Source organism: Anas platyrhynchos, chromosome 6, assembly GCF_047663525.1.
Source record: "Anas platyrhynchos isolate ZD024472 breed Pekin duck chromosome 6, IASCAAS_PekinDuck_T2T, whole genome shotgun sequence".
Classification (NCBI taxonomy): Eukaryota; Metazoa; Chordata; class Aves; order Anseriformes; family Anatidae; genus Anas; species Anas platyrhynchos.
In genome coordinates this window covers 2,805,055-2,826,386 of record NC_092592.1, presented here as the reverse complement: position 1 = coordinate 2,826,386, position 21,332 = coordinate 2,805,055, and the positions used below count along the sequence as shown (strand labels likewise).

The window sequence follows — 21,332 nt, the reverse complement described above, 5'->3', positions numbered from 1 at the left end:
GAATGCCAACACTGGTTTGTGTTACAGATTACTGCTCAAATTCCCTGAGATATTTGCTCCTTCCATACTATATAATTTGGAATTTTTACAACACGTTGAAACTTCCTAACAACACACACAGTCCTGCATATTCATTATTACTCTAGTTAAAATAAAAGTGTTTGTACTTACCATACTCACGACTGCCATTAGTACAAGCAGTTACAGCATCTTCCTGCTTAGGATCCATAACATTTTCTGACCTGACCTAAGGAAATAAGCAATAATCAATACTTTTGTGTGTGTCTGACAGGACAAGAAATAGTTAACTAATAGAAAATTGGGAGTGAAACAGTTGAAAAAAGTCCTGCCAAATACTTTATGAGAAAATGAAGCCAACTTCGTTTGCTAACTGCATCATATATTTGGTACTACCACAAAATTGAACTTAATACTTGTTATCTGAGCTAGTGTAGCAGTTTTTACAGTGAAAGACAACACAGTAGAGTTTTAAAAAGCATTCAGTAAACGGGCTGAACATTGTCTAGTAAGATTAGAAAAAGAGGGTTATTGAATCTAAATCATTTGAATGTTTTGAAGTGTTTTATTGTAGTTCTACACAGACCAGCAATACTCATTTTAATCTATGGATCTGGGAGTCAACAAAAATCGAGGCTAATAAAATACACCAATGACAAGAGTGATGAAGGTGCGAATTGTAAGGTCAAAATGGTAATCCAGAGCAGCCTCAGCAGCCATTTAGGTAGGGTTCCTCTAAACAAAGTACATCCTAATACAAGCAAACAGAGTAGAATTGGTGTCCATTCAGCAAGCAGTGAATGAAAGCCTTATGAGCATGAAGAGCAATCAACTGACTACGTGGTAACACCAAATTTTGGCAAAAGCTCAGTGCTCTTGGATGTTTAAAGAAAAAAAGTGTTTTGAATTTAATCTACAAGCTATGAAGAAGCTGTACAAAAAAAAAACAAACATGCATATATCCCACTTATGAAAAGGAAGGCACAGAAAGAACTCCATTGTAGTCTGTAAGTAATTTAAGGGTGCTTTAAACATAACAGAAACAAATGACTAGAAAAAAAGTGCTCCTTCAAATTTGTACTCAGCTGCATCTTCTGGTTTTTACCCATTCACACCTGGACAAAGCTACCAAGGAAAACACAGGTTGTCAACTTCACTGTTTTCAAATAAACATCAGGTGCTCTTCCAGAAGGTATTTTGTCAGCCACAGGTCTTGTGCATGAGATATTTTAATGAAAATACAATGATATAAAACATGTCTTATTAGATGGCCTAAGAGTTCACTTCAACCACAGGCTCCAAGCTTAAATAAACTCTTTCCAAAAGCTAAAGAAAATATTTTACCTTTGTTTCCTCTGACTTCTGCTTGGCAGTCTTCATAAGCTGCTTGATGCCCGACAGGACCTCTACAAGTCCTGGCTTCTTCTCTGGGGTTTTTAATGGCTGCTTGATGGCTGATCCAACGTTGACTGACTCCAACTTCTCATCTGGTGTTTTCCTTTTACTTTCCAATTTCACCTGAGAGGCTTGTTTCTCTGCACTTAATGATACGCTGTCCACATCAAGATCTTCTTCCAGCATAGCTATTCCTTCTGGAATTCTGGAGTACATTATTTCAAATATAGACTTTGGAGATTCCTCCTCTCTCATCAAATCTGAGATGTCATGACAATCCAGTATCTCTCCTGAAGAATCTGGAGTATTTAATGGTGACACCATCATCTCTCCTGAAATAAACAGTAGGTTTATCTAATTTGGCAAACAAACTAAGCAGGAAATCCAAACATTCCAATCGCTGTATAACTAAGTAAAAAATGGATTCAATCAGCCAAAGCTTTCTACAAGCTAAATCCAAAACTGTGTTTCAGCAATTGGTTTGGTAATTAGCAAGAAGGCAATTAGCTCCTACAAGGCACAGCATACGTTAAAAAAATTAAGCCTAAAAAACCTTGATGTTTTTTTATTTAATCTGATAAAAATCATTAGTATTACTACTCTGAATATTGGATAATTCATTCTTGATTTTGGTTGGTGATTCACTAGATGCTCACTTTTGCTAAATTCTTAGTAAAACAGAATTTAAAGAATTCTGAGTTATTCAGGAACACGACTGATATGCAAAGTCATATGCAAAAGACAGAAAAAAAAAGCGAAGGATCATCTTAACACAAATCTTCCTAATCTGACATTTTTCTTAAGTAGAATCTTTGCAAAATTCTACAGCATAACCACTCCCTGCCGTAAGATTTTGTCATTGAATCTAGATGTATCCCCTGACAATTGATTAAAGGATTGCCATGCTTCAACACAAGGTTTGCCTGAAACAATACTTCAGCATTTAGAAGTTCGATATAAAACTGAATGAATAAAAAAATAACACCTACCAAAAAAAATAACTGGAACTACTGGAAAATGTCCTCCAATACATGATAAAAAAAAATCAATGGTTGCAAGATGCTTTATCTCTACACTAAGTCTGCCTAGCATTAGGCTATGCACTATCAGTGAGTTGCAGACACAGCTACCCCAAAGTATACTTTAATAATTTCTTTCCAATTAACAACCATACCAGATTCTTCAGGAGTACGCAGTTCAGAAGTGTCCATTGTCGTGCACGGTGGTGTAAGATCACTGTCACGAACAGTGCTTGAAGGTGATGTTTTTCCACTTGTATTTTCTGGAGTTTTAAACATCTCAGCCAGCCCTATAAATTATATTCAGAAAAATGAGCACTTGTTTCGGAAAAAAAAAAAAAAAAAAGTGCACAGTTGGCAGAACCAGTAACAGGTTTTAAAAATCTCACAACGTACCTGTGAAGCTTTCATCCATATTCAAGTTTTGTTTCGAGATTGGATTTTTCACCACTTTAGGGACCTGTCCAGCTATTCTACCAGTGGTAGAGTGCGCTCTGCCTACAACTACTGTAGCAGGAGATTCTGCATGACCTGTGCTAAAATGACCTTTTATTTTTCTTTCTGGAGGAAAAAAAGGAAATAAATAAATAAATAAATAAATAAAAATTAGGACACAAAGATCCCTTTTATTTAAAACCTAGCCAGAATCACTCAAGAGATTCCACAAGTTTATTGGTCGTGTTTAGCTAATACAGACTGCTGGGCATACAGAAGTGGTTAAATTGCAGCTACTTTAAAGGGCTGATTCGTTGTGAAATGCAGCTCATATATTCGTTTAAGATTTGAGTGACTACGCTCAATGAGCATCTGAGACAAGTTTTCTTAGCTTTCAGAAACGCTCAGGGATTATCCTGAGAGTCTTTCAGTCTTACTCCTTTCCACCTGCATAGAATCCTTTAGGTTGGGAAAGACCTTCACCATCATCCAACGACCAACCTCACCACCACGTAAAGTGGTTAAACCGGAACAGAACCTCTTTCAAACAGCACTACAGCTTCAACTACAGACAAGGGACAAATACTTACTCCATCCACCCAACACAATTAGTTATTTAGATACATTCTTAAGATGTTTTGAATTAATACATTTCAGTAAATTCAAGTAGATTTACACGCTGTGAGAAAGACACCAATACCCATTTAACATCTTGCCAAAATCTCAAACTTCCAGCTTCTGCAGTTAAACGCCAACAAGCTGTTTCAAGGTTAAGCAAACCCCCAAACCTTAAAAAGAAGTAAAACAAATACCTTTGGTGACTGTGTTGTCTTCTTCATTGGTCTTCGTTTTGGGGCACGTTTTTTAACGGCCTTTGCCTGTGGTCTTGCAACACCCAATTTTACCACTTCTGCCCAAGATTTCGCAACTACGAAGCAAAACAGACACAATAACCTTAACTGGCAGCTGTGTAAACAGGACTTCACAGCTATTTATGATTCCAAAGGATTTGCTGTAGTCAGAAATCACAATTTCAAGCTGAATCTTAACGAGTGTCCAAGCATCCAGTACGAGCGTCCAAGCATCCAGTACAAGTGTCCAAGCATCCAGTACGTTTCTACAACAAAAAGCGTCATACAGTTCCAGAATCTGTGCTAAGTGCTGACCTCACTCTGTCCTCACTCTCTGCTCGAGTTCAAAAAGCATTTGGACAGTGCTCTCAGACATGTGGTCTGATTTTCTGGGCGGTCATTTAAGGACCCAGGAGTTAAACTTGATGATCATTGTGGGTTCCTTCCAATTCAGGATATTCTGCGATTCTGTGAAATATTTTCCTCATTACAAATTTGCCATAAGCCTTTCAGTCTTGCACTTTATTTTACCTGAATTTTTCCTTAACAGAATGTAAGGTTTAACAGCAAAAAAATGTTGGTTTTTTTTTTTTTTTTTTTGCTTTTTTGTTTTTTTTTTTTGTTTGTTTGTTTGTTTGTTTTTTGTTTGTTTTAAGTGAAACATATCCAGGATTAACCAGGAAGGCCTGTGATTTTATCTCACCATATAATAGGACTATCACTGAGACACTGCACACAGACACTGCACACAGCATGTTATTCACAACTTTAAAATGATTCTACAAAAAACGAAGATAGCAAAGAATAATAAATTGCCAGATGAATGTTGATATTGATGGGAAATTTTAAATTTGACTTTGAAAGAGTCAAATTGATATAATTTGTTTTCATAAATTAAAGACATCTCATCTTTAAGTGTTTTCATAAAGATTAAATTTTCAAGAACCAGATTCCCTCTCAATTTTTCCAGTGGTATCAAAACTATTTTGACCAACATTTGAATTTGAATGTTCAACAATTAAAATATTTGTGTCTCAATGGTTATCATCCATGATGTCTGCCATACACCCAACACTTACAGGCAGTCCAGTCTACAACTGACAGTGTGTGAACTGGCTAGGGAAAAAGGCATAAAGAAACTAAGCTGAATACAGGTAAAATGCATGTTTTCACCAACAAAAATTATTGAACTGAAATTGTATCAGTTATATACTACTCCAAATTGAGGGACTTGGAGGATCAATACCGCAATTAACCTAACAAACAGAACCTTACTTAATGACTTTAATTCACGTGAAAGATTCACCCCACTGCCATTCCTCCCTCATTCTGTCCTCCTGGTGAGGCCAGGAGTGTCCCGAGAGCACATAGAAGTGTGCCCAAAGGGAATTGCTGATTTTGGAGGCACAAGGTGCCTATGGGGCCAGGTCGGGAGCTGGGCTGGGATGAGCTCCATCAGGCAGCCGGACCAGGCCCGTTTCCAGCGTGGCGGACGAGCAGCCTTTGCCCTGAAACTCAAAAGTCAAACTCTGTCGCTGACTTCCCTTATTAAAATGGGAGCGTGGTTGAGAGGGGCCATCTCTTGCCTGGGGATGCCAGTCTTTCCCTGTAGTTAATGGAAAGAAGGAGGCTTCTCTAGAGGGCGAAGGCGAGCTGAAACCTCAGCTGGAGTGCCCTGGAGGTACTGCTGTGTCTCCACTGCCTACACAGGGATCTTGGGAGGCAGGTCTCCGGGTGATCAAATTAGTCTTTGTGTCTGCCTCATTCCCTAATTGTCAGTAGATATCCCAACTAGTGAACAATGTACAGCATAACAAAGGAGGCACACATATAAAAAGGAGCAGAATTAGCCTGCGCTAATTGGTGGGCCTGACTTTGCTGACAGGAACCAGGCAGTTAAGAGGAGGGCTAGGAAGTAATTCACTAACTAAAATACACCTCAGAACACAGTAGTAAAATGATTTTATCTTGGTAATTTGACAGACTGGAACAGCAACAGATGAAAGTTTTTCATTTGTTTGTTTGTTTTAACCTGGCCCAGCTACCAGGTCAGACTGCTAGAAGTCTCGGCTGTTGATGTAAATGAGTTGAAGGCTTTGACTTGAAACTTGTTCTCGGTGGGTCCGATTAAAGTGAATTTGGCCCTCGTTTTACATGTGATTTCTGACAAAATGATCTGTCTGACCCTCCTACAGGGTGTTATCATTGTCCTTTATTTAAAATTGGTCATTTGGAGCTTTATGTACGTACGCAAAATATTAATTACAAAATTCACACAACTTCCACAGTTGGCTGGCTTGCAGAATATTTCTCTCAAACAAAACCAAGGATTTAACACTTTGCCTTACTTTGCCTTAGTAAACGTGCTTTTAGCTTGTTAAGAAAAGCCCAATCTTTAAATATAATTTAAAGCTCTAATTAGTTGATTTTAGGCAATTTTTTTTTGACATTTTAATGGCAAGGATACCTGGATTTTTTCTGGTATTCATGAAGATATTTGATAAAAAGGTAGATGCAACTCTCTCTGAAAATAGCAAAAAAACAAGTTCATGGGATCTTTTCTAAGCCATACAGTAGCCATTTAGATTTTCTTATATGCTTTCAAAGCTATCCAGGAGCCTGGTAAAGGCTCTTAATTGCAGAACTTCCCAATTTCTACTCCACTAGCACTTCTTTAACTAGGTCTTTTCCTCCAAAATACGATCCTGTCACTGAAGGAAATAATACTGAGGAAATGAAATATGGAAGTTAAATATTAACTTTTTTTTCCCTTTTTAGAGAAAAAAAAAAAAAATATATATATATATATATACTTTTCAGATGGCTGCAAGTCTGAGCAGTCCTTTCATCTCCCACTCTCAATGCAAAAGATGCATTTCTAGAAATGGCACGCAAGTTTTATGGTTAATAAAATAGTTTATTGCGCCATTATTGTTAAGAAGTTTTTCTTGCAATGGAAAAGCATTCAGGTACACACTAAAACAACACCAATCCCACAGAATATTGTGTTTGTTCAAGCATTCAAACTTGATTAAACTTCTCTTTCAAAGTACTGCTGCATCACAGTTCAGTGAGCCCAAATCTCTCCTAATGCTTGGACACTTCTGATAAAGGATTTGTGTCAGGAACGTGTTTTAAAGTGCTGTTCTGAAGTCGGAATAGTTCTAGACAGAGATATTCAACTTCCTGCTAGGGAGAGGTGCTCAAATTAAGCATAAGAAGGTACTTGTATCTACCCTGAGTACCATAAAAAGCTATCAGATGACCCAATATAACTGACAGTTAAAATTCTACTTCTACATCACCTTCTTCCAGTGTATTATTGATTGAATACCATTGATTACAGTACAGGTTTGAAATATTAAAATCTAATGTCAGGATTATTTTTTTTTTTTTTTGGAAGATTGCTTAGAAAATATGAATACCGAGTTAACTAAATGCTCAGCCTTACAGCGAATATTTTAGTTACCCATTTTAATAAAATGTGACCAGGCTCTTAAACAAAAATAGAATAATAAAAAATAATAATAAAATGGACTGCATATTTACTATCTTACTGTATCCATGTAAAATGTTATTTAAAATTTTATTTAAAAGCCTTTCTGGAGAGTATATATTTATACCATTACTGAAAATTATATTATCTTTACATACTTGCAGGTATTTATGGAATGTTCTTGTTTCTTTTGGACAGATAAAATATATATATGTTTTTGCCTTTCAAAATATAGTTTTCAAATATATTGAACCCAAAAAAAGTCTGATGCACTGTCAGGCACCTCAATTTCTTATACGTCTCCCTAGTTTGGTATAAAGGAAACAGTCTGCTGATGAAAAGAAAGGCAGCTGTGATATTCTTTCTTATGTTTATTTTACCTGGCCATGGATATTCACCACCACTCTTCACCAACATTATTTAGTACTCATTCTCTACTGTTCTACTGTCTAAATATCTCTCTCCTCCTTAAAATATATTTATAAATGTAAAAATATATAGACACATACAGAGAAAACTATGAATCCAAATAAAGCCATGAGTAACTGTAAACATATTTTTATGAATTCCTGGAAGCTACATTTATTATATAAAACAAACAAACAAACAAACGAAAACACAAACACAGAATTAAAGTCAACTTTATTTTATTTACTATTGTCAAACAAAAACTTTCTAGGGCAAGACATTAAAAGAAGTGAGGCATATATAGAAACTGAATTACATTCTTTCAAAATCCATAGTCAAAACATCCTAGTTCAATGGACACATAGCACATTATGTGGTGTACAAAAGTTTTACTGCAGATAAAGACATTATGGCGACATCTGCCTGGCACTTTAACACCTCCTTATATTAAAAATTACATACACCTTATATTAAAAATTACATACACTTCCAATGCTAAGGATCAGCTGTTTCTCCACCTTATGTTTTCAGTCTATGCCTCTTGAAAAATGCAGAAATATTTCTTTAAGTGAAAGCCAAACAGTATTTGGAAATAAATAAATAAATACATAAGTAAATGAAGTCTTTGCTATGATCACTTACAGTTCATACCTGGGGACAGAAAAGGACACTGTAAAGTCACATCCCAAAGGTAAATAAATCAAGGTAGTGATGGAGTTATAAATACCTCCACATAGGATATTTTACAATTTGTATTGAAAATAAGCATTACAGAATTTCTGAGTTTCTCTTAAATTATTTTTGTGTCACTTTCTTTCAGAAGTTCTGCATAGGTACCCTTGTTTTTCCCTTGAATATTTACCTAGCATAAGACTCAGAATATTTTAGCTTGAGACTCAGACCATTTTAGAAGATATTTTCGTGTAATAAAAGAATTGCAATTTGCATTCTTTAAGGACACCACCACCTTCCAGAAACACATTAAATGAAGCAGAATGAAATCGAAGTAGGGCAGTTTGGGAATTATTTTCAGCTGTGTTGCAGCTCTGAAGGGCTCTTTCAAGTTAGGCATTCAATTTAGGCAAAAATACCTGGCTTCTTGTAGAGTTTATAACCTAAAGGCTATTGATTTGGCAGTATCAAAGTCGGTGAAGATTCCTGGAAGGAGCTGAGTGTCGGTGTACACTCAGGAGATGACCAATGACACAAGACACGGGATGACAACCGCACATTTATATTTGCCATCAAAATTTTTGAGAAAATAGTTAACTTGAGACTCCTAGCTATACTTGAGAGCAAATTGCAAGATATTTATGCGTACTATGTTACAGAAAATAATCCTATGACACATTTTTCCTTGTGGGGCTGTGAGTCTCACGAGATGAAGGTTGACCACCTTCTGTCCCCCTGAACTACTGTAATGGTACAGATCTGGTCAACATGCCTAGGGACAGATACCATTCTTTACTCATGTTTAGCTTGTACTAAATAGTAATATAAAAGTAGAAAATAAATTAGTTCACTGCCACAGAGATATCAAATGTATATCAAGTATTAATTATGCATTTAGTATGTTCAGAAATTGGTAACTCAGCTCTGAAAAATATATATAAGTGTATAACTTTGATAACTTTATATGCATACTTTACATATACATAGAAAGTCACAAACTAGGAGCAAACAAAAAATGAGATATCAGACAGAATCACTGGAGACAAAAATATATATATTAATTAGAATCAGAAAATATGCCTGTGTTCAGCTCTATTTCTCAATAAGGCTATAACGTTTGCATACGTATGGTTCCCTGGAGCTTGTTCTCACTGTAGGTGTGTTGGTAGGACTTTGCTTTCCTCTGAGATTCTACAACTAAAGTAGGTTATTTTTTCCCATTCTGTGTTAAACAGACACATAATTTACTTCAAACCACTGTTACCATTGCTCCCCGAAATGATGTGCATAGGCTGCTGATCTTTAAAACTTGTTAAAATACATGTATATACATATATATATACATGTATATCAGTTTACTAGTTTTGAAGAGACAGACTTCAAAACAAATCAGAGACACCAAGTACTTGAGTTTAAAATCCTGTATAAAACCTTTAACGTGACCTGTAGAATTACCAATTCTGCTGCATGAAAGTCACAGATACTGTCTTAAAACAAGAGTGTGGACTCTTTCTGCTGGTGTCAGTTAGGACGAGGCTGGTTTTTAGAATAAAAGCAAGGACAAAACTAACAATCATCTTTAGAAGGGAATTTCTTGCACTGCCCCAAAAGGCCATTAGGACCTCTTTTGCTAAGCGAAGCCCCATTTCTGTAGTATCTCAGCAGACAGAGTCAGCTGCTCTTTATGGACTATTATTTACTTATTAATTAGATATTTCAAGTCAATTTACTTAGTCTGGGCATTAGCTGCTCAACAGAAAACAACCACAGAGCAGTTACTTTCCTGTGGATCGCAGCCCCAATTAATAAGCCCGAGTGGCTGAATGGGGAGCAAGCTCAGGCCCTGTGTGGCAGTGGGGTTAAGCAGTCACAGCCCAGCTCCTGGCACGCTTCGTTAGCCCCCGCTCATCAGCAGTCACGTGCTGACCACAGCTGAAGTGGTGGGATGTGTGATACCCTAACGCAGTGTGCCAGGTGCTATGAAAAATGATTTGCTCCTAGCGGCGCTATCTAGTTAAGGGTGTTCTCTCAGTTCTTTTGAAGTGGTTTGTGAAAAGGAGCCGAGAATCCCCCCTCCTGCTTCTTTCAAGAACTTTGTTTGGAAAAAAAAAGAATATTGCCCTGTTAGGAAAGCCTTAATTAGGTTTTATCCAATGAGTCAAGAGTAACATTTATGCAGAACAGCTTTTGTGTGGTGAATGTCTTGTTTGCACAACCTGTGACACTCAACAAACCCAAACAAAATGCCCCTTTGCTCATCTCGCTGACGAGCTCTTCACTTTGCACAGCTTGGCACAGAGGCCAAGATGCCCTCTTATATCCTAGTTGCAGCTACTGAATGGAAAACAAGGCAGCTCCTTCAATGCAGTGATGGAAACTTGGCAAGTGTTCTTCCTCTACCCTCACAACTCCGTGCCTCTGCCCAAGGCTTTCATCTCCTCTGGTATGGAGGCCGCCTCACTATCGAACACGTACTAGCTAAATTAGGGAAGATGGAATGATCCCTTATCATTAAGGCTGTGTGTAATGCAATTAAAATGGAGCATTTTCTCACAGCACAAGAGTTCAGCCCTGTTCTCATTCTGAAAAAAAAAAATAAAATAAAAAATAAAAATTGGGGTGTGCCTTAGGACTTTGATTTGTTAGAAATTACTGCCTTGAATAATTATGGGATGATATTAAAGACTGAAATGACAGAGAAAGAGCAACTTAGAGGCACTTGCTTCTCTTACATAACTGCAAGAACAAAAAATACAGGTTGGAACACGGAAGACAGCAAGGCTGTGAAGCTGACCTAGAAGGGTACTTATATCATGAGCTTCCAGAGGTCAAAGCGCTGCTGTTATTTCCTCTTTCTACCCACATTGCATAGGGAAAGCTACTAAGCCAAATGACAAATTGATCCCAAGCACATCACCTTCAAGGGGTTACAAATGCCAAGCTGCTTTGTCCTGTTTCTCTTCTGAATCTGTTGGTGGCTATCACCAGGTTTCTTTGGAAAACAACCAAACCAACCAAAAGGGATACTTCTAAGCAGCAGCCAGTAGGGGCCGACACAGGATTAGGTTCGTGAAGATGGCTTTGTGAAGTCTCCCTGTTGCAGTTAAGGAGACTGAGTCACAAACAGAGCAGGAGAAAATGAGTGCAAGGAAACTGGAGTTGTTCAACATGCAAGGACTTCATATAGATCCAGTAAAATCGGTAAAATTCTGTAAAACTCCAAGGTCACTAGTCTAGACCTACTGCTTGAGTTGTTGCTGAGACAAGAAGCATGAAGCTACATGTCCTGGAATTTGGGATGATCATAAATCCTGCACCACAGACCCAATTAAACATCTTGGGTGAAGATACTCCTCTCATTTCAGAGGCTGCAACCTAAGCTGGTGGAAGCAACCCCTCACTCCTCTTGTGGTAACACTTTGAAAACACGGATTTCACAAATCAGAACTTGCCCAAAGGGCCATTCATCTTCTCCAAAAGAAGCCCTAAGAAAAACATCAGAAAATAAACTCTATCTGTCCTTCCATAGAAATCTATTACTCCTCCTAGACTATATGAAAATGTAGGTTCTTAACTGGGGTCTTAAAAATGCATAGATACCTGAGCTGAATTTTTTTTTTTTTTTTTTTTTTTTTTTTTTTTTTTTTTTTGCATTTCATAGAGGAACAGAAAGCTACCACCCTTTGAGATGTGTGCACGCCAACATTATCCACAGGCCGCAGACACTGACCTCTAGAAAATATTCTCCAAACCACATTCAGTACTCCACATCAGCTGCAGCTCTGAAAAGGGCAACATCGCAACCTCATACGCTCACTGCTCCTCTTCCCAGTGCTCACCTCCCTTTACAAGCACTGCACAGCGTGGCCATGTTTACAAGAGAATTGCCTGAATTTCAGAGGCACCCACATTACACTTCCAAAAATTATGGCATTTGGCTAAAAAAAATTAAATATGGTTGTAAGAGGACAGTAGTAATTACATCTTTAATTATTCCTAAGAACACAAAACACTTAAGTCCTAAATTGTTTACAAATTTAATGGCTTACAAACCCGTACTTCTCAGTAAAATTATTATTTTTTTTTAAAATAGCATTTTCATTCATAGTAGTTCTACTAATAAATCTATAGTTTTTAGAAGAATATTTACAGAACTTTAATGAAAAAATAAGACTTAAGCACATAAAATTTAAGCAGAAAATAGCTTACAATTACACTGGCAGTAAAGTAACATGGCTTCCTGGCTACTGTACTCATTACCATAAAAAAGGGGATAAATACGAGCATAAAAGATTTATTTTTCTACCTGCCATTCTGCACAAGCATCGCATGGTATAGGAACCACTATATGTATCTACTAAAACAGGCGGCATCATATCTGTAAACATATTAAGAAAAGTACTTAGATAATATCATCAGCGATAGCTTTACAAAATCTGAACTTAAAATCTGAGTGTAAGTCAAGTCACATTAAAAATTCCAATGTCATTTACAGAATCATTCTAAAAACTGGCTCTTTAACTGTTAAGACTATTTTCTTGTTCTTGCACTTGCTCTTGTGCTTGATCTTGTTGTCCTGTTCGTCCCTCCAGCAGTCTGAGTTGTCTTCACATTGCCTTCAAGTTTTTCTTCAGTTTTGTTTCTTTTCCCTTTTTTGGGTGATCCGTTTTCATCATTCTCTATTCGTAGACAGAAATATTAAATGGAAATTTATATCATAAATCAAGCATTTTATAGAAAGTCAATCTGGAAAGTGAAACTCACCCAAAACCTGGACATACAAAAGCAGGAGCTTAGATGGTATTTAGGAGAAAACAAGCACAGACAATGGGTGCTACAAATGTAATTATCATGCTATGCTCATAACCACCTGTAAGTTAGTTAATTGCTGTTATTTAACCTGCAAGTTACGGGTTGAGACAGCAGAAGAGCATGAGAGCATTTGAATAACTCAGCAGAAGAGGAATACAGCTGTCAGATGCCATACAATCAATCCATTCTGCTTTGGAGAAACATCTGGTTTGTACAGGATAACCTAGCCCCTTCTTTACTTACCACTCTTTGCTACATTAAAGACCCACTCTCTATTTACATTAGACTATGGCAGCCAACAGTAATAACCTGTACAAAATTCTAGACTTAGCTATATGTAGAAAATAGAAATATTTTTTTTTCCTCACCTGATTTTGATTTTTTAGGTGGTACATCATCTGCTGGCAACAGACATTTTCTTCTGCGAGAAGTGGAAGTTGTCTGTTGGGTAGGGTTAACCTCTTTTCCTTTTCCAGACTGATTACTTTCTTCAGAACCAGTGGGTATCAAACACTGCATTTCCGAAATGTTGCCGTTTTCAGGCAAGTTGCCATTATCACGAAGAGAAGTAGCTGCCTCTGGTTTGAATTGTACATTTTTCCTCTTATTTCTCAGTTGCCTTTGTTTTTCCTGGGATGAGTTATTTTCCAGAGCTGTACCTTCACCTTCCTTAAGGATTCCGTTTTGACCTCTGTCTTCAGGCAAGACAAGCTTTTCCCTGAGAAAGGTTGAACTAGTTTCTTCAGATTTGGAAGGAACTATTTTCCTTCTGCCTGCCTTCGATGGATTTTCTTTTCCTGATTGGGTTACTTCCAAAAGTATACCCTGTTGCTCTTTGGGAGTTTCATTCTTACCATCTTCTGGCAAACCTTGAAGTGAACTAGAACTAACAGCCAGTGAAGTGATACTACACTTTTTCCCTGAGTACCCTTTTGAAAGGTCAATTTTTTCTTCGGAAGAGGGTTTTTCAGAAATCATTTGTTTAGCTTTCCTATGATTATTATTTCTGCTACTTTCTTTTGATAAGTTACGTTTTCCCCGAGCAGGAGTAGAACTTGTGGCTTCTAATAATATGGCAGCTTCATTCCTTCTGCCTCTTTTTGGTTGATCTTTTAGACTTGAAACAACTGCTCCTAACGGAACATTTTGATCTTTAAGAGCCTCTTCTTTACCATTATCTGCTGGCAAACCACGTTTTCTTCTAAGAGAAATGGAATTAGTTGTGTGTGACACTGGAGGAGTTTCTTTCCTTCTGCCCCTTCCTAATGGCTTTGCTTTTGCACAGGACACCGATTCCAAAAGCACGTTTTGTTCTTCATTAGTACTCTCCTCTTTGTCATCAGTTTCTGACAAGCCACGTTTTCTCCGGAGAGAAGCTGAACTTTTTGCCTCTGCTGCTAGATCAATCTCTTTTCTTTTGTCCCTTGCTGATGCATTTGCTTTTGCCTGCAAAGTGCTATCTCCCAATGCTGGATTTTGATCTTCTTTCACAGTCATCTTTTTATCATCACCTTCTAGAAAGCCACGTTTTTCTCTGATAGAAAGAGAACTCACCGTTTGTGATGCTACAGCAACCTCTCGCCGCCTCTTCGTCCTCTCAGCGGAACTTCTTCTGTTGAAGAGGGAATAGCTTCCAAAGCTGGATCTTGATCTTTTGTAGAAGTCTCATCTTTACTATGATCTTTAATTAAGGTTTCTTTTTTCATAAAGGTAGAACAAGCTGCTTGTGGAATGGAATCAGCTTGCCTTCTTCTGCTCCTCCTTACTTCTATGGAAGATGTCTGCCATACACCCAACACTTACAGGCAGTCCAGTCTACAACTGACAGTGTGTGAACTGGCTAGGGAAAAAGGCATAAAGAAACTAAGCTGAATACAGGTAAAATGCATGTTTTCACCAACAAAAATTATTGAACTGAAATTGTATCAGTTATATACTACTCCAAATTGAGGGACTTGGAGGATCAATACCGCAATTAACCTAACAAACAGAACCTTACTTAATGACTTTAATTCACGTGAAAGATTCACCCCACTGCCATTCCTCCCTCATTCTGTCCTCCTGGTGAGGCCAGGAGTGTCCCGAGAGCACATAGAAGTGTGCCCAAAGGGAATTGCTGATTTTGGAGGCACAAGGTGCCTATGGGGCCAGGTCGGGAGCTGGGCTGGGATGAGCTCCATCAGGCAGCCGGACCAGGCCCGTTTCCAGCGTGGCGGACGAGCAGCCTTTGCCCTGAAACTCAAAAGTCAAACTCTGTCGCTGACTTCCCTTATTAAAATGGGAGCGTGGTTGAGAGGGGCCATCTCTTGCCTGGGGATGCCAGTCTTTCCCTGTAGTTAATGGAAAGAAGGAGGCTTCTCTAGAGGGCGAAGGCGAGCTGAAACCTCAGCTGGAGTGCCCTGGAGGTACTGCTGTGTCTCCACTGCCTACACAGGGATCTTGGGAGGCAGGTCTCCGGGTGATCAAATTAGTCTTTGTGTCTGCCTCATTCCCTAATTGTCAGTAGATATCCCAACTAGTGAACAATGTACAGCATAACAAAGGAGGCACACATATAAAAAGGAGCAGAATTAGCCTGCGCTAATTGGTGGGCCTGACTTTGCTGACAGGAACCAGGCAGTTAAGAGGAGGGCTAGGAAGTAATTCACTAACTAAAATACACCTCAGAACACAGTAGTAAAATGATTTTATCTTGGTAATTTGACAGACTGGAACAGCAACAGATGAAAGTTTTTCATTTGTTTGTTTGTTTTAACCTGGCCCAGCTACCAGGTCAGACTGCTAGAAGTCTCGGCTGTTGATGTAAATGAGTTGAAGGCTTTGACTTGAAACTTGTTCTCGGTGGGTCCGATTAAAGTGAATTTGGCCCTCGTTTTATATGTGATTTCTGACAAAATGATCTGTCTGACCCTCCTACAGGGTGTTATCATTGTCCTTTATTTAAAAATAGGTCATTTGGAGCTTTATGTACGTACGCAAAATATTAATTACAAAATTCACACAACTTCCACAGTTGGCTGGCTTGCAGAATATTTCTCTCAAACAAAACCAAGGATTTAAAACTTTGCCTTACTTTGCCTTAGTAAATGTGCTTTTAGCTTGTTAAGAAAAGCCCAATCTTTAAATATAATTTAAAGCTCTAATTAGTTGATTTTAGGCAATTTTTTTTTTGACATTTTAATGGCAAGGATACCTGGATTTTTTCTGGTATTCATGAAGATATTTGATAAAAAGGTAGATGCAACTCTCTCTGAAAATAGCAAAAAAACAAGTTCATGGGATCTTTTCTAAGCCATACAGTAGCCATTTAGATTTTCTTATATGCTTTCAAAGCTATGCAGGAGCCTGGTAAAGGCTCTTAATTGCAGAACTTCCCAATTTCTACTCCACTAGCACTTCTTTAACTAGGTCTTTTCCTCCAAAATACAATCCTGTCACTGAAGGAAATAATACTGAGGAAATGAAATATGGAAGTTAAATATTAACTTTTTTTTTCCCTTTTTAGAGAAAAAAAATAAATATATATATATATATACTTTTCAGATGGCTGCAAGCCTGAGCAGTCCTTTCATCTCCCACTCTCAATGCAAAAGATGCATTTCTAGAAATGGCACGCAAGTTTTATGGTTAATAAAATAGTTTATTGCGCCATTATTGTTAAGAAGTTTTTCTTGCAATGGAAAAGCATTCAGGTACACACTAAAACAACACCAATCCCACAGAATATTGTGTTTGTTCAAGCATTCAAACTTGATTAAACTTCTCTTTCAAAGTACTGCTGCATCACAGTTCAGTGAGCCCAAATCTCTCCTAATGCTTGGACACTTCTGATAAAGGATTTGTGTCAGGAACGTGTTTTAAAGTGCTGTTCTGAAGTCGGAATAGTTCTAGACAGAGATATTCAACTTCCTGCTAGGGAGAGGTGCTCAAATTAAGCATAAGAAGGTACTTGTATCTACCCTGAGTACCATAAAAAGCTATCAGATGACCCAATATAACTGACAGTTAAAATTCTACTTCTACATCACCTTCTTCCAGTGTATTGCCTCCCCAAATTTGAGCCTTTCAAGTGCACATACAAGCGCAAGTCACAAGCCTCAGAATATTCACTAACTGAGTTTTGGAGATGCAAGTAACCCCAAAGGCTTTTTTTTTTTTTTTTTTTTTTTAAAGAAGGGTGCAAGTTCCACCTGTTTCAGTTTTATTTTGTTTGTTTGTTTTCTTTTGTTTTTTCTTCCTCCCCTGAGGACAAACCATAAATTCTATCCTAAAGAAGCAAGAAAGGAAGCTGAAATAAGAATCTATGGAGATGACATCCTCAAAGATCATCAATTACCTGATATCTTTTAATCTTTGAGAATTGGCTCCATCAGATCTCAGCCTTTGGGAAATTATCGAACCTGACAGTGTTTACAACTCAGCATCAAGGTTAACAACTACAATCACACTGTTCTCTCAAAATAGCATTGCACCTTAGTGTCAAGTCAGGAGAGGAATGCCATGGAAAGATACAAATTAAAAGATGGAAAATTCAAACCAATACAGGTTTTCTTGTAATTAAGCAGCTGATCTTGTTATCAAGAAACTTTTTTGAGCTATGAACTCACAGTAGTCAGAAAGGATATTGGATATGAAAGAGAAAGTCAAGAGTAAATGACATATCTCTATATAAACTATACCATTGATTACAGTACAGGTTTGAAATATTAAAATCTAATGTCAGGATTATTATTTTTTTTTTTTTTTTGGAAGATTGCTTAGAAAATATGAATACCGAGTTAACTAAACGCTCAGCCTTACAGCGAATATTTTAGTTACCCATTTTAATAAAATGTGACAAGGCTCTTAAACAAAAATAGAATAATAAAAAATAATAATAAAATGGACTGCATATTTACTATCTTACTGTATCCATGTAAAATGTTATTTAAAATTTTATTTAAAAGCCTTTCTAGAGAGTATATATTATACCATTACTGAAAATTATATTAGAAAGGCAGCTGTGATATTCTTTCTTATGTTTATTTTACCTGGCCATGGATATTCACCACCACTCTTCACCAACATTATTTAGTACTCATTCTCTACTGTTCTACTGTCTAAATATCTCTCTCCTCCTTAAAATATATTTATAAATGTAAAAATATATAGACACATACAGAGAAAACTATGAATCCAAATAAAGTCATGAGTAACTGTAAACATATTTTTATGAATTCCTGAAAGCTACATTTATTATATAAAACAAACAAACAAACAAACAAAAACACAAACACAGAATTAAAGTCAACTTTATTTTATTTACTATTGTCAAACAAAAACTTTCTAGGGCAAGACATTAAAAGAAGTGAGGCATATATAGAAACTTAATTACATTCTTTCAAAATCCATAGTCAAAACATCCTAGTTCAATGGACAAGTAGCACATTATGTGGTGTACAAAAGTGTTACTGCAGATAAAGACATTATGGCGACATCTGCCTGGCACTTTAACACCTCCTTATATTAAAAATTACATACACTTCCAATGCTAAGGATCAGCTGTTTCTCCACCTTATGTTTTCAGTCTTTGCCTCTTGAAAAATGCAGAAATTCTTCTTTAAGTGAAAGCCAAACAGTATTTGGAAATAAATAAATAAATACATACGTAAATGAAGTCTTTGCTATGATCACTTACAGTTCATACCTGGGGACAGAAAAGGACACTGTAAAGTCACATCCCAAAGGTAGATAAATCAAGGTAGTGATAGAGTTATAAATATCTCCACATAGGATATTTTACAATTTATATTGAAAATAAGCATTACAGAATTTCTGAGTTTCTCTTAAATTATTTTTGTGTCACTTTCTTTCAGAAGTTCTGCATAGGTACCCTTGTTTTTCCCTTGAATATTTACCTAGCATAAGACTCAGAATATTTTAGCTTGAGACTCAGACCATTTTAGAAGATATTTTCGTGTAATAAAAGAATTGCAATTTGCATTCTTTAAGGACACCACCACCTTCCAGAAACACATTGAATGAAGCAGAATGAAATCGAAGTAGGGCAGTTTGGGAATTATTTTCAGCTGTGTTGCAGCTCTGAAGGGCTCTTTCAAGTTAGGCATTCAATTTAGGCAAAAATACCTGGCTTCTTGTAGAGTTTATAACCTAAAGGCTATTGATTTGGCAGTATCAAAGTCGGTGAAGATTCCTGGAAGGAGCTGAGTGTCGGTGTACACTCAGGAGATGACCAATGACACAAGACACGGGATGACAACCGCACATTTATATTTGCCATCAAAATTTTTGAGAAAATAGTTAACTTGAGACTCCTAGCTATACTTGAGAGCAAATTGCAAGATATTTATGCGTACTATGTTACAGAAAATAATCCTATGACACATTTTTCCTTGTGGGGCTGTGAGTCTCACGAGATGAAGGTTGACCACCTTCTGTCCCCCTGAACTACTGTAATGGTACAGATCTGGTCGACACGTCACCATTTGCCTAGGGATGGATACCACTTTTTCTTTACTCATGTTTAGCTTGTACTAAATAGTAATATAAAAGTAGAAAATAAATTAGTTCACTGCCACAGAGATATCAAATGTATATCAAGTATTAATTATGCATTTAGTATGTTCAGAAATTGGTAACTCAGCTCTGAAAAATATATATAAGTGTATAACTTTGATAACTTTATATGCATACTTTACATATACATAGAAAGTCACAAACTAGGAGCAAACAAAAAATGAGATATCAGACAGAATCACTGGAGACAAAAATATATATATTAATTAGAATCAGAAAATATGCCTGCGTTCAGCTCTATTTCTCAATAAAGTTATAACGTTTGCATACGTATGGTTCACTGGAGATTGTTCTCACTGTAGGTGTGTTGGTAGGACTTTGCTTTCCTCTGAGATTCTACAACTAAAGTAGGTTATTTTTTCCCATTCTGTGTTAAACAGACTCATAATTTACTTCAAACCACTGTTACCATTGCTCCCCGAAATGATGTGCATAGGCTGCTGATCTTTAAAACTTGTTAAAATACATGTATATACATATATATATACATGTATATCAGTTTACTAGTTTTGAAGAGACGGACTTCAAAACAAATCAGAGACACCAAGTACTTGAGTTTAAAATCCTGTATAAAACCTTTAACGTGACCTGTAGAATTACCAATTCTGCTGCATGAAAGTCACAGATACTGTCTTAAAACAAGAGTGTGGACTCTTTCTGCTGGTGTCAGTTAGGACGAGACTGGTTTTTAGAATAAAAGCAAGGACAAAACTAACAATCATCTTTAGAAGGGAATTTCTTGCACTGCCCCAAAAGGCCATTAGGACCTCTTTTGCTAAGCGAGGCCCCATTTCTGTAGTATCTCAGCAGACAGAGTCAGCTGCTCTTTATGGACTATTATTTACTTATTAATTAGATATTTCAAGTCAATTTACTTAGTCTGGGCATTAGCTGCTCAACAGAAAACAACCACAGAGCAGTTACTTTCCTGTGGATCGCAGCCCCAATTAATAAGCCCGAGTGGCTGAATGGGGAGCAAGCTCAGGCCCTGTGTGGCAGTGGGGTTAAGCAGTCACAGCCCAGCTCCTGGCACGCTTCGTTAGCCCCCGCTCATCAGCAGTCACGTGCTGACCACAGCTGAAGTGGTGGGATGTGTGATACCCTAACGCAGTGTGCCAGGTGCTATGAAAAATGATTTGCTCCTAGCGGCGCTATCTAGTTAAGGGTGTTCTCTCAGTTCTTTTGAAGTGGTTTGTGAAAAGGAGCCGAGAATCCCCCCTCCTGCTTCTTTCAAGAACTTTGTTTGGAAAAAAAAAGAATATTGCCCTGTTAGGAAAGCCTTAATTAGGTTTTATCCAATGAGTCAAGAGTAACATTTATGCAGAACAGCTTTTGTGTGGTGAATGTCTTGTTTGCACAACCTGTGACACTCAACAAACCCAAACAAAATGCCCCTTTGCTCATCTCGCTGACGAGCTCTTCACTTTGCACAGCTTGGCACAGAGGCCAAGATGCCCTCTTATATCCTAGTTGCAGCTACTGAATGGAAAACAAGGCAGCTCCTTCAATGCAGTGATGGAAACTTGGCAAGTGTTCTTCCTCTACCCTCACAACTCCGTGCCTCTGCCCAAGGCTTTCATCTCCTCTGGTATGGAGGCCGCCTCACTATCGAACACGTACTAGCTAAATTAGGGAAGATGGAATGATCCC

At 37.4% G+C, this 21,332-nt stretch overlaps 1 protein-coding gene across 1 annotated transcript in view; it reads right to left on the bottom strand.

The window, feature by feature from the left end:
* The window catches only part of LOC140002820 (uncharacterized), a 99,568-nt gene that overhangs the window by 5,080 nt on the left and 73,156 nt on the right, over positions 1-21,332 (bottom strand). Inside the window, exons 5-9 of the mRNA XM_072040212.1 lie at positions 3,679-3,795; positions 2,829-2,999; positions 2,588-2,722; positions 1,363-1,745; positions 172-241 (exon numbers count right to left, since the gene is read on the bottom strand). Of these exons, the coding sequence (XP_071896313.1) occupies positions 172-241; positions 1,363-1,745; positions 2,588-2,722; positions 2,829-2,999; positions 3,679-3,795 (876 nt within the window). The remainder of the gene's footprint in view (positions 1-171; positions 242-1,362; positions 1,746-2,587; positions 2,723-2,828; positions 3,000-3,678; positions 3,796-21,332) is intronic.